General features: G+C 33.6%; 1 protein-coding gene across 3 annotated transcripts in view; it reads left to right on the top strand.

Annotated features, from left to right (window-relative positions):
• Positions 1-23,338, top strand: part of LOC134710332 (uncharacterized) — a 167,099-nt gene that overhangs the window by 139,067 nt on the left and 4,694 nt on the right. For 2 of the 3 annotated variants that reach the window (XM_063570658.1, XM_063570659.1), the window contains exons 13-15: positions 5-235; positions 7,851-7,998; positions 10,098-10,187. In XM_063570658.1, the coding sequence (XP_063426728.1) occupies positions 5-235; positions 7,851-7,998; positions 10,098-10,187 (469 nt within the window). The remainder of the gene's footprint in view (positions 1-4; positions 236-7,850; positions 7,999-10,097; positions 10,188-23,338) is intronic. The other variant, XM_063570660.1, reaches the window with a different exon arrangement.

Below are 23,338 nucleotides of genomic sequence, written 5' to 3'. Positions count from 1 at the left end.
GAAGGTAGATAAAAGAATGTATATAGCTGGTCAGATAGCTATGGTTCCAAGTACATTGAACATAATAAGCGGAGGAATCAAGGCTGAAAGTAGACTTTGTCTTCGACATATTCATAGAATTTTAGAAGCTATGCCTGGAAGTACTTCTTTAAAACATATTTCTATCGCTATCTGTTATGTAAGCCAAAGAGATTATATATCCATAGTTAAAAAAGAAATGAAGTATGCAGGACATGTAAGTATTATGACATATATTACAAAATTCGGTCAGTTAATGCAATGCATACCGGTAAAGATTATATTGATAGTGAAATTATTACTTTATGTTCATTAAAAACTGAATTACCTTTGTGACAGTGTGTGCATTTCAACACATTTGTATTCAGTTATCAGGAACTTTTTGGGAAGATTAGCAATAAGTATCTTTAGTAATTTACTTTCAGCTATATAGATGATGTGCTCTCACTAAATAAATCAGAATTTGACTTTGTAGAACACATTTATCTGATTGAATTTGAGATGAAGGATACACCAGATACAGTTAATATAAGAAAAGGAAGCTGTGATATGATTGCCAGCGAGACAACTCTTCACAGGAGACCAAATAACACAGAAATTAGCATCTATAAGTCACCGTAAGGCCTTCAACAGTGAGCAAAGCCTATACCGCATAGTCAGCTATAAGTTTTTTGATTTTAAATCAAATGAGTTTAGTAAAAGTTGTAAACTTGTGTCTGTTCATTTGTCATTTTGAACAATAAAATATGTTTAAACTAACTAAAATGAACTTTTTATACGACCGCAAATTTTGAAAAAATTTTCGTCGTATATTGCTATCACGTTGGCGTCGTTGGCGTCGTCGTCGTCGTCGTCGTCCGAATACTTTTAGTTTTCGCACTCTAACTTTAGTAAAAGTGAATAGAAATCTATGAAATTTTAACACAAGGGTTATGACCATAAAAGGAAGGTTGGTATTGATTTTGGGAGTTTTGGTCCCAACATTTAAGGAATTAGGGGCCAAAAAGGGCCCAAATAAGCATTTTCTTGGTTTTCGCACTATATCTTTAGTTTAAGTTAATAGAAATCTATGAAATTTTGACACAAGGTTGATGACCACAAAAGAAAGGTTGGGATTGATTTTGGGAGTTTTGGTTATAACAGTTTAGGAATTAGGGGCCAAAAAAGGGCCCAAATAAGCATTATTCTGGGTTTTCGCACAATAACTTTAGTTTAAGTAAATAGAAATCAATGAAACTTAAACATAATGTTTATGACCACAAAAGAAAGATTGGTATTGATTTTGGGAGTTTAGGTCCCAACAGTTTAGGAATTAGGGGCCAAAAAGGGACCCAAATAAGCATTTTTCTTGGTTTTCGCACCATAACTTTAGTATAAGTAAATAGAAATCTATGAAATTTAAACACAAGGTTAATGACCATAAAAGGAAAGTTGGTATTGATTTTGGGAGTTTTGGTCCCAGGGTCCAAAATTAAACTTTGTTTGATTTCTTCAAAATTGAATAATTGGGGTTCTTTGATATGCTGAATCTAACTGTGTATGTAGATTCTTAACTTTTGGTCCCGTTTTCAAATTGGTCTACATTAAGGTCCAAAGGGTCCAAAATTAAACTTAGTTTGATTTTAACAAAAATTGAATCCTTGGGGTTCTTTGATATGCTGAATCTAAAAATGAACTTAGATTTTTTATTATTGGCCCAGTTTTCAAGTTGGCCCAAATCGGGGTCCAAAATTAAACTTTTTTGATTTCATCAAAAATTGAATAAATGGGGTTCTTTGATATGCCAAATCTAACTGTGTATGTAGATTCTTCATTTTTGGTCCCGTTTTCAAATTGGCCTACATTAAGGTCCAAAGAGTCCAAAATTAAACTAAGTTTGATTTTAACAAAAATTAAATTCTTGGGCCTCTTTGATATGCTAAATCTAAACATGTACTTAGATTTTTTATTATGGGCCCAGTTTTCAAGTTGGTCCAAATCAGGATCTAAAATTATTATATTAAGTATTGTGGAATAGCAAGTCTTTTCAATTGCACAGTATTGTGCAATGGCAAGAAATATCTAATTTCACAATATTGTGAAATACCAATTTTTTTTTAATTAGAGTTATCTTTCTTTGTCCAAAATAGTAAGCAAGAAATATCTTATTGCAAGATTTTTTTTTAATTGGAGTTATCTTCCTTTGTCCAGAATCAACTTAAATCTTTGTTATATACAATATACAATGTATATTCACTTTTTACTACCAACTGATAAATTTAAATAATCTTTACCATTCAGTGATAACAAGCATTTTTTTTACATTTTATTTACAGTTTATTTTATGATGTATTTAAATGAGTAGTTATTGTTGCAAACTCCATTAGAATATTTTAATTGAGATTAGTTTTGGAATAAGGGAAAGGGGGATGTGATTGAAAAATTGGGTTCAATTTTTCTCATTTGAAATTTCATAAATAAAAAGAAAATTTCTTCAAACATTATTTTGAGAGGATTAATATTGAACAGCATAGTGAATTGCTCTAAGAGAAAACAAAAATTTTAAGTTCATTAGAACACATTCATTCTGTGTCAGAAACCTATGCTGTGTCAACTATTTAATCACAATCCATTTAGAGCTGAATCCAGCTTGAATGTTGTGTCCATACTTGCCCCAACCGTTCAGGGTTCAACCTCTGCGGTCGTATAAAGCTACGCCCTGCGAAGCATCTGGTTAATGTTTTCTATATGTTGAAGTGAACCATGTTGTTAGATTTTGGACATCACACCGATGTAAGTAAATGAAATGCTCATTTGAAACTTTTTAGATCTTTGACGACCTATGTGTTGAGTCAGAAATCTATAGTATGTCAAAAATTTTATCACAATCAAAATTCAGACTTTATCATTAAGCTTTGATATTGTTTCCAAACTTGTCCAGAGTTATTCAGAGTTTTCGAACTCTGCGGTAGTATCAGGCTGTGCTCAGCGAAGTATTATTTTATTTGTTGTAATTGGCTTTGATCTACCTGTCAGTAGCTGCAAGTACATTTTTGATGGTAGGGATGAGAGATGGATATATACCCTGCCAGGTACCCAACTGTTTGTATGCCCCACCTACGATATACCTACGATAGTAGAGGGGCATTATGTCTTCTGGTCTGTGCCTCTGTCCGCCTGTTTGTTCCTCTGTCTGTTCGTTTGTCTGTCCGTCCGTCTGTTTGTCCGTCCGTCTGTTTGTTCCGCTTCAGGTTTAAGTTTTTGGTCAAGGTAGTTTTTGATGAAGTTGATTAAGTCCAATCAACTTAAACTAAGTATACATGTTACCCATGATATGATCTTTCTAATTTTAATTTTAAATTAAAGTTTTGACCCCAATTTCACGATCCACTAAACATGGAAAATGATAGTGCTAGTGGGGCATCCGTGTACTATGGACAAATTCTTGTTGTTTGATGTTTTTCTTTGTATAGATCTGATGAGTTGAATAGCTCATACATGTTTATATCCGCCACATTCTTTATGTGTCTGTCTTCAATCGGGAGCCTGTAGTAAAGTGGTAGTCGTTTCATGTCTGTTATATTCGTCTTTATAGAACCGCAAATTTGTTTGCGTCCTATATTGTTATGATGTCGTCATCGTCAGCGTGGTCTGAAGACGCATGGTTTCACAATAACTTTAGTTAAAGTAAATGGATCTTTATGGAAGTTTACAAGAAGGTTCAAAACCACAAAAGGAAGGTTAGAACAGTTTAGAAAGGGGTCAAAACATCAATTTTTATACGACCTCAAAAATTAAAAAAAAATAAATTATACGACAGCAAATTAAAAAAAAATTGGTTGTATATTGGTATCATGTCGTCATCATTGTCAGCTTAGTCCGAAGACGGATGGTTTCCAGACGATAACTTTAGAATTCGTTAATAAAAATCACTAAATTTTACCATAAAGTTTATAACCACCAAAGGAAGGTTGGGATTGATTTTGGGGGTTGTGGTCACAACAGTTTAGGAACAAGGGGCCCAAAAGGGGTCAAAATAAGTATTTTTTTCTAGATATGAGACAATAACTTGTGTGTAAGTGTATAGATCTTTCTAAAATTGTACCACAAGGATCCATTCCAAAAAAAGGTTAGAATTGATTTTGGGGGTTGTGGTCCAAACAGTTAAGAAACAAGGGGCCCAACAGGGGTCAACAAGAATTTTTCTAGTTTTGAGACAATAACTTGTGTTTAAGCGTATGGATCTTTCTGAAATTATACCACAAGGTTCCATTCAATGAAAGGAAGGTTGGGGTTGATTTTGGGGGTTATGGCCCAAACTGTTTAGGAACAAGGGGCCCAAAAGGGGTCAAAATAAGTATTTTTTCTAGTTTTGAGACAATAACTTGTGTTTAAGTGTATGGATCTTTCTGAAATTGTACCACAAGGTTCCATTCCAAAAAAGGAAGATTGGGATTGAATTTGGGGGTTATGGCCCAAACTATATAGGAACTAGGGGCAGAAAGGGGGCCAAAACTATACTTTTCTAATACTTTGTATACATTGCTTATTTCTTGACCAATTTCAATGGGGTTTTAATTTTGAATTATTGAGGTTATTAAATATGCTGAATCTAACAGTGTTTTATGTTTTTGGAATTTGGTCCCCGTTTTTACATTGGTCCACATGCGGTCCAAAGGGTCCAAAATTTAACTTTTGTTTGGTTTCATAAAAAATTGAATTATTGAGGTTCCTTGATATGCAGAATTTAATTGCGTATTTATAATTTTAATTTTGGGTCCCGTTTTCAAATTGGTCTTATTATGGTCCGGAGGGTCTAAAATAAAACTTAGTTTGATTTTAACAAAAATTGAATTCTTTGGGTTAATTTATATGCTGAATCTAAACATGTATTTAGATTTTTGAGTTTGGGCCCAGTTTTCAAATTGGTCCAAAATTTATTATGGATAATTTTTTTAGTTTGTTAGACCACATTCTTTCTGTGTCAGAAACCTATACTGTGTCAACTATTTAATCACAATCCAAATTCAGAGCTGTATCAAGCTTAAATGTTGTGTCCATACTTGCCCCAACTGGTACAACCTCTGCCGTCATATAAAGCTGCGCCTTGCGGAGCATCTGGTTATAGTTTCCAGAGAATAACTTGTGTTTAAGTGTATGGATCTCTGAAATTGTAATGCAAGGTCCCATGCCACACTGAAAAGGTTGGGATTGAGTTGAAGGGTTATTGCCCAAAATGTTCAGGAATAAGGTGCCAAAAACAAGATTGATGTTTGGGGGTAATTAATAAAAGGGGGGTTAAACAAAATTGTATGGGGGATTTTTTTTCATAACTTTTGGGTTTTTGTTCTCATAATATTTTTCATATTTAAATTGATTCTTTCTGATTTATATATAAAAGCAAAAAAATACTGATATGTCCAGGAATACACACCAAACATGATGTGTTGATTATATGAAGTATTGTGCAATAGCAGGCAATCTTCAATTGCATAGTATTGCGGTATAGCACAGTTTTGAAATCTTCTGACAATTGCATTGTATTGCTCAATAGCAAAAAGTCAATTTCTCGATTGAATTGTTTAATGTTCTTCATGTTGGGGTCTCGTATAACCGGTATATACGGTATGCATTTTTTTCATTTTTGAAGTGCAGGTACCTTTTATTGATTACATCCAGTTCATATAACTTTTGGTATATAGTTTTCTAATAGGCCATCATACCTGTCGTAACACTTAAATCTTAGTTGAAAGCGTACGTAGACATTTAATGGGAGTTTTCGCCCCTTTTATATCTAATGTTAGTCGTAAGGTGATATAACTCATTAACCATATACTATGGATTCATTAGTATTCGTTGAATACCAATTTTCGTGGATTTCGTGGGTACAGGTAAACCACGAAATAAAATGTATAACGAATGACAAAATTTTTATAGGCGTGTATGTAGACCTTCGGCAAAACCTCTAAATTAAATATCCCCTAACATACAATTTTTCTCTTATCCACAAAAATTGGTACCCATGAAAATAAAAGAATCCACAGTATTGTAGAGACCTGGAGTCTTTGGTTTTAGGCCCTTGTTTCATAAGTTGATTTGGCGTTCTAGATTTTGACCCTTGCTCTAACTTTTAATTTATGCATGATAAGGCTATGGGAATTTGTGCATTAAGATGCAAGTCATATGACCTTAAAAAATCAACTGGTAATGACCTTTTCAAACTGAAAGTAGCTATTTTTGCATGTAAAAGTACATAGAACCATATATTTTTGGTATCAGTGTCAAGTAAACTATATATGAAATTAAAACGAATTCAAAGCAACATTTTTCGAACCGGAAGTAACATATTATCTCTCATTTTTCAAACAAAAATATATAGAAACCATGCATTTTTAAATTCAACTTACAATTAGCTATCATTTGGCACTAAACATTTCATTTCTAGCCAAATTTTGTAATATTTCATATCAAAATATATCATATCTGGTGGAAAAACCTTCAATTGTTCTCTGAACAATAAGTTTTTTATTACTTATTGGAGTTATTGCCGTTTTTGTCGAGCCTGCAACTTTAGTTGCAGAAAGCTCGACATATGGATAGTGATCCGGCGGCGGCGGCGTTAGCTAACTTCTTAAAAGCTTTATATTTTAGAAGGTAGAAGACCTGGATGCTTCATACTTTGTATATAGATGCCTCATGTTACAAACTTTCCGTCAGTCACATGTCCAATGTCCTTGACCTCATTTTCATGGTTCAGTGACTACTTGAAAAAAAAGTTTAGATTTTTTGTAATGTTAAATTCTCTCTTATTATAAGTAATTGGATAACTATATTTGGTATGTGCTTACCTTGCAAGGTCCTCATGCCCATCAGACAGTTTTCACTTGACCTCGACCTCATTTCATGGATCAGTGAACAAGGTTAAGTTTTGGTGGTCAAGTCCATATCTCAGATACTATAAGCAATAGGTCTAGTATATTCGGTGTATGGAATGATTGTAAGGTGTACATGTCCAACTGGCAGGTGTCATCTGACCTTGACCTCATTTTCATGTTTCAGTGGTTATAGTTAAGTTTTTGTGTTTTGGTCTGGTTTTTTTATACTATTTGCAATAGGTCTACTATATTTGGTGTATGGAATGATTGTAAGGTGAACATGTCTATCTGACAGGTGTCATCTGACCTTGACCTCATTTTCATGATTCAGTGGTCAAAGTTATGTTTTTGAGTTTTGCTTTATTTTTCTAATACTTTATGCATTCGGTCAACTATATTTGGTGTATGGAAATATTTCATGATCTATAGGTCTGTTACACAGATTTTATTTGACCTTGACCTCATTTTCACGGTCCATTGCTAAGTGGTAAGTGTTTGTGTTTTGGTCTGTTTTTCTTAATTTATAAGCAATAAGTTAACTATATTTGTTGTATTGAAGAATTGTTAGCTGAACATGTCTGCCTGGCATGGTTCATCTGACCTTGACCTCATTTTCATTGTTCATTGATCAATGTTTTGTTTTCTTGGTTAATGTTGAGTTTATGTGACAGTTGTAATAAAGCTTTATATTTAGGTCTATCAACATAATATCAATGATTAGTAAAGAAGGCGAGACATTTCAGCGTGTGTACTCTTGTTTTAAATTTTGTTGGTTATTTTCTTGAAAATAAGAAGAGAAAAATGGAAACTAAATAAATCATCAATTTATAAACATATTCATAAACATGTGAAGACTGCTGAGGATTTCAAATTTTTGTAATCTTTATTGTATAAACATTTAAAGTACAAAAAAGCGTTGTTTGATTATACAAAATCAGATGCTTTTTTTTGTTAAATGTTGATTCTGTTTCCTTTCAGACATTCCTAAATCATAATCATTCAAGCTTTTCAATAGAAAACAACACTATGCCAAGCATGATAGAGTTTGTTGTTGTTCCTAGACTGCCACGCAATGCCAAAGTTGAATGGAAGGTGTATTCAGACATTACAGATATTCTTTCCATAGGTGACTATTAAGTTATCTTTATATCAGTGCTCGATAATTCATTATGAATTTTCCACGAATGACTGAGTGTTTTACAGCTAATACATACAAGAGTCTGATATCAAACCATACATCAATAAGTTTGTTGATCACTTAATTCATGAAATATAATGACACTTTGACAAAATTTTCTTCAAGATCTTTTATGAAAATAGATCTATTTAACCTATCAATAGGCTTACTTTTTGTTGATCAAATTTACACTTGTAAACTAACAACGAAGGTAACATCTTTCTAATATAACGTCATATGATTTGTTTGTTCCCTTTTCCCATTGAAGTGTTATCAATTGATATATTCAACTGCAAGCGCCCATTGGAACATGGTTTTCATTATCTTGATGATATTATCATTTCATCATTTCATGTAACATACTAAAACAATTGTCATATTTTTAGCTCACCTGGCCCAAAGGGCCAAGTGAGCTTTTCCCATCACTATCCGTCTGTCGTCTGTCGTCGTCCTGCGTCCATCGTCCGTCGTTGTTAACTTTTACAAAAATTTTCTCCTCTGAAACTAGAGTGCCTAATTAAACCAAACTTGGCCACAATCATCATTGGGGTATCTAGTTAAAAAATTGTGTCCGGTGACCCAGCCAACCAAACAAAATGGCCGCCATGGCTAAAAATAGAACATAGGGGTAAAATGCAGTTTTTGGCTTATAACTTAAAAACCAAAGCATTTAGAGCAAATCTGACGGGGGGTAAAATTGTTTATCAGGTCAAGATCTATCTGCCCTGAAATTTTCAGATGAATCAGACAACCCGTTGTTGGGTTGCTACCCCTGAATTGGTAATTTTCAGGAAATTTTCCTGTTTTGGGTTATTATCTTGAATATTATTATAGATAGAGATAAACTGTAAAAAGCAAAAATGTTCAGCAAAGTATGATCTAGGGGTAAAATGTAGATTTTGGCTTATATCTCTGAAACTAATTTTTAGAGCAAATCTGACAGGGTTATTTTCTTTATCAGGTCAAGATCTATCTGCCCTGAAATTTTCAGATGAATCTGAGAATCGGTTGTTGGGTTGCTGCCCTTAAATTGGTAAATTTAAGGAAATTTTTTGGTTATTATCTTGAATATTATTATAGATAGAGGTAAACTGTGAATAGCAAAAATGTTCAGTTATTGCCCTTTATAGTCAATTTTTAACAATTTTTCGTAAATTTTTGTAATCATTTACAAAAATCTTTTCCTCTGAAACTACTAAGGCAAATTTAACCAAACTTGTCCACAATCATCATTAGGGTATTTAGTTTAAAAAATGTGTCCCTTGACCTGGCCAGCTAACCAAGATGGCCTCCATGGCTCAAAATAGAAAGTAGGGGCTTGTAACTCTGAAACCAAAGCAAATCTGACATGGGTTAAAATTGTTTATCAGGTCAAGATCTATCTGCCCTGAAATTTTCAGATGAATCAGACAACCCGTTGTTGGGTTGCTACCCCTGAATTGGTAATTTTCAGGAAATTTTCCTGTTTTGGGTTATTATCTTGAATATTATTATAGATAGAGATAAACTGTAAAAAGCAAAAATGTTCAGCAAAGTATGATCTACAAATAAATCAACATGATCGAAATGGTCAGTTGACCCCTTTAGGCGTTATTGTCCTTTATAGTCAATTTTTAACCATTTTTCGTAAATCTTAGTAATCTTTTACAAAAATCTTCTTCTCTAAAACTACTGGGCCAAATTAATCTTAACTTGGCCACAATCATCATTTGGGTATCTAGTTTAAAAAATGAAATGACCGACATGGTCAGTTGACCCCTTAAGGAGTTAATGCCTTTTATAGTAAATTTTTAACAATTTTCATTAGTTTGGTAAATTTTTGTAAATTTTTACAAAATAATTTCCTCTGTTAGTAATTGGCAAAGTTCATTATAGATAGAGATAATTGTAAGTAGCAAGAATATTCAGTTAAGTAAGAACTTAAAACACATCACCATCACCAAAACACAATTTTGTCATGAATTTATCTGTGTCCATTGTTTAATATGCACATAGACCAAGGTGAGCGACACATGCTCTTGAGAGCCTCTAGTTTGTTTTCATTGCAGAAAATACAGTATTTCATTTGTCTGACCAACTCAAGTCAACAGGAAAATATAAAGTCACCAATTCTTCTCTGTCCTGTATTGTCAAAGTTGGTAAGATTGAGTAGTATTTACAAGTTTATTTGAAGAACAAAAGCTGGTAAACAGGGACAGTTTCGCTATTTAAAGCATAATAATCAATCAAAACTCGTACATTAAAGGGGCACTAACTACAAGATGTATAAAAAATCTAATATCTTTTTTAGCTCACCTGGCGAAGGGGCCAAGTGAGCTTTTCCCATCAATTGCGTCCGGGGTCGTCCTGCGTTAACTTTTACAAAAATCTTCTCCTCTGAAACTACTGGGCCAAATTTGAGCAAACTTAGCCAAAATCATCATTGGGGTATCTAGTTTAAAAAATGACCCAGCCAACCATCCAAGATGGACGCCACGACTAAAAATATAACATAGGGGTAAAATGCAGTTTTTGGCTTATAACTCAAAAACCAAACTATTTAGAACAAATCTGACGTTGGGTAAAATTGTTTATCAGGCTAAGATCTATCTGCCCTGAAATTTTCAGATGAATCAGACATTCCATTGTTAGGTTGCTGCCCCTGAATTGGTAATATAAGAAAATTTTGCTGTTTTTGGTTATTATCTTGAATATTATTATAGATAGAGATAAACTGTAAACAGCAATAATGTTCTTCAAAGTAAGATCTACAAATAAGTCAACGTGACCAAAATGGTCAGATGACCCCTTTAGAAGTTATTGCCCTTTATAGTCAATTTTTAACCATTTTTCGTAAATCTTAGTAATCTTTTAGAAAAATCTTCTGAAACTACTGGGCCAAATTAAACCAAACTTGGCCATAATCATCATTGGGGTATCTAGATCAAAAAATGTGTCCGGTTACTTGGCCAACAAACCAAGATGGCAGTCATGGCTAAAAATAGACATGGGGGTAAAATGCGGTTTTTGGCTTATAACTCAAAAACCAAAGCATTAAGAGCAAATCTGACGGGGGTAAATTTGTTTATCAGGTCAAGATCTATCTGCCCTGGAATTTTCAGATGAATCAGATAACCGGTTATTAGGTTGCTACCCCTGAATTGGTAATTTCAAGGAAATTTTGCTATTTTTGGTTATTATCTTGAATATTATTAATGATAGAGATAAACTGTAAACAGCAATAATGTACAGCAAAGTAAGACCTAAAAATAAGTCAACATGACCAAAATGGTCAATTGACCCCCTAAGGAGTTATTGCCCTTCATATTCAATATTTAACAATTTTCATAAAATTTGTAGATTTTCACTAATATTTTCCACAGAAACTACTGTTATAGATAGAGATAATTGTAAACAGCAAGAATAAAGTAGGATCTACAAACACATCACCAAAACACAATTTTGTCATGAATCCATCTATGTCCTTTGTGTAATATTCACATTGACCAACGTGAGCGACACAGGCTCTTTAGAGCCTCTAGTTTTAGCTCACCTGGCCCGAAGGGCCAAGTGAGCTTTTCTCATCACTTTGCGTCCGGCATCTGGTTATTAACTTTTACAAAAATCTTCTCCTCTGAAACTACTGGGCCAAATTAAACCAAACTTAGCCACAATCATCATTGGGTTATTTAGTTTAAAAATGTGTCCGGTGACCCAGCCAACCAACCAAGATGGACACCATGGCTAAAAATAGAACATAGGGGTAAAATGTAGATTTTGGCTTATATCTCTGAAACTAATTTTTAGAGCAAATCTGACAGGGTTATTTTCTTTATCAGGTCAAGATCTATCTGCCCTGAAATTTTCAGATGAATCTGAGAATCGGTTGTTGGGTTGCTGCCCTTAAATTGGTAAATTTAAGGAAATTTTTTGGTTATTATCTTGAATATTATTATAGATAGAGGTAAACTTTGAATAGCAAAAATGTTCAGTTATTGCCCTTTATAGTCAATTTTTAACAATTTTTCGTAAATTTTTGTAATCATTTACAAAAATCTTTTCCTCTGAAACTACTAAGGCAAATTTAACCAAACTTGTCCACAATCATCATTAGGGTATTTAGTTTAAAAAATGTGTCCCTTGACCTAGCCAGCTAACCAAGATGGCCTCCATGGCTCAAAATAGAAAGTAGGGGCTTGTAACTCTGAAACCAAAGCAAATCTGACATGGGTTAAAATTGTTTATCAAGTCAACATCTATCTGCACTGAAATTTACAGATGAATCGGACAACCAGTTGTTGGGTTGCTACCCTGTAATTGGTAATTTTAAGGAAATTTTGCTGTTTTTGTAATATCTTCAATATTATAAAAGATAGAGATAAACTGTAAACAGCAATAATGTTCAGCAAAGTAAGATCTATAGTTATGGCCCGTTATAGTCAATTTTACAAATTTTTCTTAAATTTTTGTAATCTTTTACAAAAAATCTTTTACTCTGAAACTACTAAGACAAAATGTAACCAAACTTCAATCATCATAAGAGTATCTAGTTTAAAAAATGTGTCGGATGACCCTTCCCGGGAACGAAGATGGCAGAAATGGCTTAAAATAGTACATAGGGTAAAATGCAGTTTTTGGTTTATATAGATATAGGAAGATGTGGTGTGAGTGCCAATGAGACAACTCTCCATCCAAATAACAATTTAAAAAGTAAACCATTATAGGTTAAAGTACGGCCTTCAACACGGAGCCTTGGCTCACACCGAACAACAAGCTATAAAGGGCCCCAAAAATTACTAGTGTAAAACCATTCAAACGGGAAAACCAACGGTCTAATCTATATAAACAAAACGAGAAACGAGAAACACGTATATATTACATAAACAAACGACAACTACTGTACATCAGATTCCTGACTTAGGACAGGTGCAAACATTTGCAGCGGGATAAAACGTTTTAATGGATCCAAACCTTCTCCCTTTTTCTGAAACAATAGCATAACATCACAACATAGAAAAATATACGATAAAATATCAATTGGCAGACTTTACTCAATCAAACGAATAAATTTGATCTGCGATATCTGAATACAAATGCACAGTTAATTAAATATTAGAGACAAACATTCATGGCCAAAAATCTAACAAACAAATTCAAACACAGGACATCACTGAGAAATATTTAACCAATCAATGTTCACTTTAGAAAAAAAACGTTTTTTTATAATCTTGAAGTTTATACAAATGTTGTAAGAATAAGTGAAAAAATTGAAGATATAACAAATAATCAAAGCTGGTGTACAGACAAGATCCATATAAATAAAAAATAACAAAAAAGCATTATAAACAGTATCAACAGGTCGAATTAACAAGAAAATACGATTTGAGAGTACTCGCAGTTACTGATAGCTAGTTAAAAGCCAAAACCAATTAATAATAAAAAATCATGCATCAGAGACTAAAATCGACTAAAACACATCACAGGGATTGAGTATTTTAACGTCATTAATAGTCAAAGAAGACATGACTTGTGCAATGCCAAAAATAAATGTATCGACAGGTAGTAGTAATATAGGGAAGAGCGACTTCTATAGAAATAAAAGTTAACGTGGCTGTGTCTCTATACATCTCGCCTCAAAAGATAATGAAATTTAGTTATGTTTTAATTTGCTAATGACAAAATCAATACTAGTGCCAATGTGAACTATATTCAGAGTTCTTATTACAATATTGGTACGATAACCTTACTTATAAGTTTGTTTAAAGGTTCGATGAGTTTACAAGGATCACATAGTGATTTCCTCATGGAATGTATCTCCCTCATGCAAAGCTCTGATTCCTTTTACGGATTTGGCTATACTTTTTGGACCTTTTGGATTATAGCTCTACATTTTTTATATAAGCTTTGGATTTCAAATATTTTGGCCACGAGCATCACTGAAGAGACATGTATTGTCGAAATGCGCATCTGGTGCAAGAAAATTGGTACCGTTAAATTTATTCCTCGCTTTAAGTACAATATTACCATAAAATTTAGGATGTGAAATACCATTTTTAATAAGCTTTCTACAGGTATAGCCAAATTTACTAATCAAATCTTTGTATCTATGAAAGAACTCTCTGAAACTGAAGCATTCAGAGCAAATCTGAATGGTAGCAAAAATGTTCATCAGATTTAGATATATCTGCCCTGAAATTTTCAGACAAATCCGAAAACCAGTTGTTGGGTTGCTGCCCCTCAGTTAGTAATGTTATGGAAATTTTGCAGTTTTTTGCTATTATCTTCGATATTATTATAGTATCTAATGATATATTATACTATAATAATAAATTATGATTTTAACCTTATTTTACATGATTTCCAAAGCATCAGTAGATACAGGTGAGCGACACAATAATAATTACCTTTTAGCAGCCACTATGGTTCAATTTTGTCAAAATAAGCTAAAAATATTTTGAATTATTCACTTGCAAGTGAATAATTCGACCTCGTATAATCCGTATTCATGTGAACTTCAATTTAACCCCTTAGCTTGAGATGGATAACACTTGAATTGTATGTGTAAAGTTATTTAGAGGATTAGAATGTCAACATTGAAAGTGAAACAAAGGTAAATCATTTGATTACTGATTCGATCCACAAAAAATCTTTCTTATACAGGTAAAAACGATGATAAACATTTATTTTTCATCTATAAAATTAAATTAAATGGACCTAGAATAATCCAACAGCACGAGTTTGCTTAATCTATTTATATCTGTATTTATTTTTACATTGCTTATATGGTCATCGCATGACTTTAGAGGTCAACTCGATAATAAATTAGATAGCAAACTGGACTAAAATACACACGAAATAAAGCTACATATTTTCATGCTCGTGCCCTGTTTATTATTTATATTAAACTTTTAATATTTTGGATAAATGTTTTACATATTGTGTTACGGCCAGAATCACCTTTAAATTGTAGCTTACAAAAGACACAAATCAATAATATAATTTAACAAGATTTATTATACAAAAGTTTACAAGAAGTATTACACAAATATAACTGTCAACTTAACTGTCAAAATATGGTTTTAACATAATAATATGACACACTCTATTTTGTTGGCGCCGACCTGAAGTTTTTACAATATAATTCAAATCATCAATTTTACTCTCTTTTGTATTAGGACCACAATATTTAGTCTGTAAAGCCCTGGTCACAACGAACCTACGACACATCTATACAGCGCCACGACATGAAATTTTGTCAAATCGCAGGTCATCTGATCTGTGGTGGTCGTAAGACAATCGCACGACAGTCCCACGATATTTTGAGTATCGTGGCGCTGTCGTCTGTCGTGGGACGAAAAATGGACATGCACCTTTTTTGCTCTACAATTTTTTATCGTGTCACTGTCTTGTGGCTGTTGTGAAGGTGTCTTACAATCGTCGTGCGACTGTCGTGCGATAAATACATTATCGTGGGTGTCAATATAATGCATTTTAATCAAACAATTATCGCACAGCTGTCGTACGACAATCTCACGACTGTCTCAAGACACTCGTGATACAGTCGCACAATTGTCTCACGAATAACAAATTTCTTACGATGATCGCACAACATTGATTGTCTGTCCTACGACAGTGCTACGTTCGTCGTGCAACATATTTTCGTTGTATTAAGAAGAGCACAATTCGGCGGGAATGAATGTTTGGAAAATCATACCGTCTACCATTTGAACAAGACGCCGATTATGCATGGCCCTGCTGAATAGGCGTCTTGGCGGACTACAACAAGAGAAAAATATGTTCCTGTTAGAGTTAATTCGAGCCCGTGAACAATATATGAACCAGCGAAACGCCAGACGTTGGTGGGTTAGGCCATGGATCGAACATCGCCTGATGTTTTGGCAGTATAGTACACTGATGTAAGAGGTGGAGCGGTAATCTGCCGGTGATTTCGTTGGATTCATGCCTAAATAGCCTTGCATGTTTCAAAAGCTTTTGTTCTGTCTTGTACCCATCGTGGAACCATCGTGGACATGTCGTAGCTGATGTGACCACTCCAAGTATTTTTTTTGACATTTTGCACGACACGTAGTCTAAAAGATTCAAGTCAGTATGTTCAGTAAGCTACTTTTCCTTAATCAATTTTAATGGCCCCCTTACAGTATGACCAAATACCAACTCAAAGGGACTAAAACCAAGGGATTCTTGAACAGCCTCTCGGATCGAAAAAAGTAGAAAGTGAACATCCCAGTCTCTGTCAAATTGAAGACAAAAAGTTCTAATCATGTTTTTCAATGTTTGATGAAAACGTTCTTAGGCACCTTGAGATTCTGGATAGTAAGCACTTGATCTACTAGTATACTAAGCAATCCCTAACTGGTACACGACTTGCTGAAATAAACCTGACGTGAAGTTTGATCCCAGGTCGGACTGTATAGACTTGGGAAGTCCTACTAACGTGAAAAGTTTGATAAGAGCTTTAACAATAGTAGGTGTCTTGATATTTCTTAGCGGAATAGCCTCAGGAAAGCGAGTGGATGTACACATGATCGCCAATAAATACGCATTTCCAGTCTCGGTCTTTGGTAAAGGTCCAAATAATCAATTAGAACTCTGCTTCATCAAAGGCTGGAATAGGCAGAAGTGGTGCTGGTGGTATTTTCTGGTTAGGCTTACCACCAACCTGGCATATATGGCATGACTTGCAGTATTCTGCGACATCATTTCTTAGTCTTGGCCAGTAGAAATGCTGCAAGATCTTAAGGCAAGTCTTCCTTATACCTAAGAGTCTAGCCAAGGGGGTGTCATGGGCAAGACCAATAAGTTCTTGCCTATAAACTTTAGGCACCACCACTTGGTATACCACTCTCCATTCCTCCTCTGGGGTAGCATCAGGAGGCCTCCACTTCCTCATTAAAATGTCTTCCTGATGGAAATAGCATTCAGACACTTTGTCTGCTTCCTCCTGTGGTTGAACCCTCTTGCGGAGCTGAAGAACCTCAGGGTCTTTATTTTGTTCTTCTAAAAGGTTCTTTCTGTTTAATGAATGGCTTTTTATTACATTCTTGTTAACATTAGGTGGTCTTATTATGGCCTTTTCTGAGCTACAAGGACCTTCAATGTCGGCTAGGAAAGTGTCAGAAAGGTCCATGTAATCAAACTGGTCTTCTTGCAAATTCTCATCTTGTTGTTTTTCTAGCCATCGCCCTAGTAACAACACAAGCTGGATACCATTCCGCATCATCTTCAGGTGATTTTACATCCACCACCGGTTCACTGGTAACAATTGGTTCAGCAACCACTTTGTTCCTAGCTAGATCATTTCCTAGCAATAATGTAACACCCTCAACAGGGAGTTTAGGACGAACACCCACAATAACTGGTCCAGTTATCAAATCTCACTTCAGATAAATACAATGGAGAGAAACATCTATACAACCTAACTCTACACCTTGTAACAAAACGGAGACACCAACAGAAGTCTTCTCGGACAAAGGCAACACACCTTCTAACAATAAGGACTGAGAAGCTCCAATGTCCCGTAAAATCTTAATAGGCTGAAGAGTAGAATCATCAACAATAGAAACAAACCCATCAGACATAAAGGGGTTTATATTCCTCCATGAAATAAAAAAATAAAAAACTGGACTGACTCACAGGACATTTCAACGTACTGGTTATAAAAGGTGTCCGCGTACAAGCACTGGACTTCGGCTTATTATCTCGTTCATTCTTCCTCTGGAGTCTAAAACAATCAGCCATCAAGTGACCATTCTTCTTACAATTTGCACAAACCAGTGACTTCTTCTGTAAAGTATCAAATTTTGGACTAGACATATTATAACTGGTCTGACTCTTATTCTGTGAAACAGGCTTACTATAGATCAGTACGCTCAGTGCTTTGATTTTTGTAATTTCCACTTGAAGTATTAACATTTTGACCCTTGAAACTTCTTTTATGTGAAAGGGTATAATTATCTGAAATAGCATCTGCATCATGTATTGTTGCAACAGTTTTGTCTTCTAAATGTGTTTTTTTTAGTCTAAATGAACACATTGTTTGAACTCTTCTAATAACATCAATTGTCTAAGGTTTTCAAAATTGTTATCCTTTTTCTTTGACGTAATTTTCGTTGACGTAAACCATTTATCAAATAGATCTTCTTTTCCCGAGCAAATTCAACATAGGTTTGTGAATCAAACTTTTTATAACATCTAAATTTCTGTCTATATGCTTCTGGTACTAGCTCATATGCTTTCAAAACTTCCTGTTTCGCCGTATCATAATTAGAACTTTTTTTCTAATGGAAGTGCAGAGTATATTACAGCGGCCTTTCCCACAAAAACACTTTGCAGCATCGTAGTCCAAAACGGCATTGGCGATTTCAAATTATTAGCAATTTTCTCAAACTGTGGAAAATATTTATCGACTTTTTTTTCACAAAATTTGGGAACCAAACGTAAATTTTTGGCTGCATCAAAATATTCTGATTTCGACTGGACTTTAGTGTTGCTTTCTTCTTTGACCATTTCAATTTTCATTTTTTCCATCTCTAGTCTTTCCCTCATTTCCAGTTCTTTGAATTTAAATTCATCTTCTTTTTAGCTCACCTGGTCCGAAGGTGTCGGCGTCATTGCCGTCAGCGTTGTCTGAAGATGGTTGATTTCCGGATAATCAACGAAATTTTAACACAAGATTTATAACCACTAAAGGAAGGTTGGGATTGATTTTGGGGTTTTTGGTCATAACAGTTCAGGCATTAGAGGCCAAAAAGGGGCCCATATGAACATTTTTCTTGGTTTTAGCACAATACCTTTAGTATAAGTAAAAATGAACTTTAAACACAAGGTTTATGACCACAACAGTTTAGGAATTAGGGGCCAACGGGTCCAAAATTAAACTATGTTTGATTTTATCAAAAATTGAATAATTGCGGTTCTTTGTTATGCCGAATCTAACCGTGTATTCAGATTATTAATTTTTGGTTCAAATTGGTCTACATTAAGGTCAAACAGGTCCAACATTTAACTTAGTTTGATTTTAACAAAAATTGAATATATATGGGGTTCTTTGATATGCTGAATCTAACCATGTATTTAGATTTTTGATATTTGGGCCCCTTTATCAAATCAGTCTACATTGAGTTCTAAAGGGTCCAAAATAAACTTTATTTGAATTTCATCAAACATTTAATTCTCGGGGTTTCTTTGATATGCTGAATCTAAACATGTACTTAGATTTTTTATTATGAGTCCAGTTTGCAAGCTGGTCCTAATCGGGGTCCAAAATTAAACTTTTTATACGACCGCAAATTTTGAAAAAATTGTCGTATATTGCTATCACGTTGGCGTCGTCGTCGTCGTCGTCGTCGTCGTCGTCCGAATACTTTTAGTTTTCGCACTCTAACTTTAGTAAAAGTGAATAGAAATCTATGAAATTTTAACACAAGGTTTATGACCACAAAAGGAAGGTTGATATTGATTTTGGGAGTTTTGGTCCCAACATTTTAGGAATTAGGGGCCAAAAAGGGCCCAAATAAGCATTTTCTTGGTTTTCGCGCTATAACTTTAGTTTAAGTTAATAGAAATCTATGAAATTTTGACACAAGGTTTATGACCACAAACGAAAGGTTGGGATTGATTATGGGAGTTTTGGTTTCAACAGTTTAGGAATTAGGGGCCAAAAAAGGGCCCAAATAAGCATTATTCTTGGTTTTCGCACAATAACTTTAGTTTAAGTTAATAGAAATCAATGAAATTTAAACACAATGTTTATGACCATAAAAGGAAGGTTGGTATTGATTTTGGGAGTTTTGGACCTAACAGTTTAGGAAAAAGGGGCCCAAAGGGTCCAAAATTAAACTTTGTTTGATTTCATCAAGAATTGAATAATTGGGGTTCTTTGATATGTGTAATCTAACTGTGTATGTAGATTCTTAATTTTTGGTCCCATTTTCAAATTGGTCTACATTAAGGTCCAAAGGGTCCAAAATTAAACTTAGTTTGATTTTGACAAAAAATTAATCGGTTGGGTTCTTTGATATGCTGAATCAAAAAATGTATTTAGATTCTTGATTATTGGCCCAGTTTTCAAGTTGGTCCAAATCGGGGTCTAAAATTAAACATTGTTTGATTTCATTAAAAATTGAATAAATGGAGTTCTTTGATATGCCAAATCTAACTGTGTATGTAGATTCTTCATTTTTGGTCCTGTTTTCAAATTGGTCTGCATTAAAGTCCAAAGGGTCCAAAATTAAACTTAGTTTGATTTTAACAAAAATTGAAATCTTGGGGTTCTTTGATATGCTGAATCCAAACATGTACTTAGATTTTTGATTATGGGCCCAGTTTTCAAGTTGGTCCAAATCAGGATCTAAAATATTATATTAAGTATTGTGCAATAGCAAGTCTTTTCAATTGCACAATATTGTGAAATAGCAATATTTTTTTTTAATTAGAGTTATCTTTCTTTGTCCAGAATAGTAAGCAAGAAATATCTAATTGCCCAATATTGTGAAATAGCAATATTATTTTTTAATTGGAGTTATCTTTCTTTGTCCAGAATCAACTCAAATCTTTGTTATATTCAATGTATATTCACTTTTTACTACCAACTGATAAATTAAAATAATCTTTACCATTCAGTGATAACAAGCAGTTTTTTTACATCTTAATATTTTATGATGTATTTAAATGAGTAGTTATTGTTGCAAACTCCATTAGAAATTTAATTGAGATTAATTTGGAATAAGGGAAAGGGGGATGTGATTAAAAAAATTGGGTTAAATTTTCTCATTTGATTTTTTTTTTGAGAGGATTAATATTCAACAGCATAGTGAATTGCTCTAAGAGAAAACAAAAATTTTAAGTTCATTAGAACACATTCATTCTGTGTCAGAAACCTATGCTGTGTCAACTATTTAATCACAATCCAAATTTAGAGCTGAATCCAGCTTGAATGGTGTGTCCATACTTGCCCAAACCGTTCAGGGTTCAACCTCTGCGGTCGTATAAAGCTACGCCCTGCGGATCATCTGGTTTTTGTTTGGTTTCAACAAATATTGAATATATAATAATAATAAATTCTTTATATAAAGAGGGTTAGTTACAATACACTAATCTTCCCTGAGGCCCTCACATACAAAGTACAATACAATCAAAAACAGATATCTTAAGGAGTAAGGATTATTATCTGATTTAAGTTTAAACTTTTGAACTTGGTACATTGGTGCTCCACTACGCATACATTTATATAGAAGTAAATATTTGTGGTATTTTATTCTGTTGTCAACTGTCATCCATCCAAGGTTTTTGAATAAGGGGCTGAGGGGGATAAAGGATCTGCATCTAGAATTAATCTTGTTGCCCTTTTTTTGGAGTTTTAAAATTCTTATTATCCCTTCATTTTTACATTCACCCCAAATAATACAGCAGTAGTCAATTAAGGGCAAAATAAACCCATTGTATTATGTTTTCCTTGCATTTATATCTAAAAATTTCTTTATTTTATAAATATTGTATATTCTGGATGATATATTAGCACAAACTTGATCAATTTGATTTCTCCAATTAAGTGTGCTGTCAATTTAAACACCTAAAAATTTTTCACATGAAGAATTTTGTAATACTTTTGCATTTATTATCAAGTTTGGTTGATAAGTCTGAATTGATAGTTTCTGTTTTGTTCCAGTAACCAAACATTTTGTTTTATTTGCATTATTGCATTAATGAACATGTTATTCATTTTATACCACTCTTCAACGCTGCATAAATCTTCTTGAACATCATTATGTATATTTTCTATGTTTTCTAAGATTTATGAAGAGTGGTGTCATCAGCATATAGGTCTGTTTCACAATTTTCATTTGCATAAGGGGAGGTCGTTTATAAATAGTACAAATAATAGGGGACCAAGTATAGAACCTTGGGGGAAACCAAATTTTACATGTTGTTGTTCAGAATAAACATTATAAATGTTTACCTGTTGTTTTCTGTTATTGAGGTATGACTTGAAAAAAACTAACAGTAGCCCCACTAAATCCATAAGTTCCAAGCTTTAAACAAAGAATGTCATGATCCACCAAACTAAAAGCTTGTTTAAAATCTAATAAAATTGCTAGATTTAAATTACCATCATTCATTTCAACCATTTGTCATGAGGTTCTTTGATATGCTGAATCTAACCATGTATTTAGATTTTTGATATTTGGGCCCCTTTATCAAATTCGTCCACATTGAGTTCTGAAGGGTTCAAAATTAAACAATTTTTGGGGTTCTTTGATATGCTGTAAATATCCAATTTAATATTTTTTAGTTCTTAGACCACATTCATTTTGTTTCAGAAACCTATTCTGTGTCAACTATTTAATCTCAATCCAAATTCAGAGCTGTATCAAGCTTGAATGTTTTGTCAATACTTGCCCTAATTGTTCAGGGTATGAACTCGGTGGTCGTATCAATCTTGTTCGCACATTTTACAAAAAACAAAAGTAACTCCTGCTACATGTACAGCACTGACTTTAATGATGATCAAATCCTATATTAAGCTAGAAAAGATATGAATAGCAAAACGATAAAACAATTCAAAAAGGGCAAATAAAAGCTTGTTTTAAATTAAAAAAAATTACTTGTAACAAAAATCAAATATAGTTACAGCAACCACTTTTAAACAATAAAGGATCCTCACATTGCCAAATGTGAAATCATCATGTATTGGTGTTACTTTTACAAAAATCTTCCATAAAACTACTGACCTTAATTAAAAAAACTTTGCCACAATCATTAATTGGGCATCTTTTTGAGAGAAAAAAATGTGTCCAATGACCCCGCCTGCCACTTATTTACGTCAAAATAGGAATAACAGAAACATAATTATCAACGAAGAAAGTAGCATCTACAACTGGCTAGGTTAGGATGGTCTCATATTTCAGTGTTAGATCCCCCTTTTTTACGGTAAAAGTTGAGAGACAGCTGTTATTTTGTTTTCTTCGTCAGAACAGTTTTTATACGACCGCAAAAATTTTGGGTTCGTATAATGGTATGATGTCATTGTCTGCGTCGTCCAAAGACACATTTGGTGTCTGGACAATATCTTTAGTTTACGTGAATGAATCTCTTTGAAATTAAATAAGAAGAATCAATGCTTCAAAAGGAAGGTTGGGATTGATTTTGCCGATGATGGTCCCAACTGTTTAGGTAAAAGAGGCCCAAAACAAGCATTTTTCAATTGGTCTGAAATTGTACCAGAATGGTTAATACCAGAAAAGTAGAATGGTTTGGATTCATTTAGGGGTTATGGTGCCAACATTTTAGG

The sequence above is a fragment of the Mytilus trossulus genome, chromosome 3, assembly GCF_036588685.1.
Source record: "Mytilus trossulus isolate FHL-02 chromosome 3, PNRI_Mtr1.1.1.hap1, whole genome shotgun sequence".
In the NCBI taxonomy this organism is placed as follows: Eukaryota; Metazoa; Mollusca; class Bivalvia; order Mytilida; family Mytilidae; genus Mytilus; species Mytilus trossulus.
This window is presented reverse-complemented; position numbering and strand designations above follow the sequence as displayed.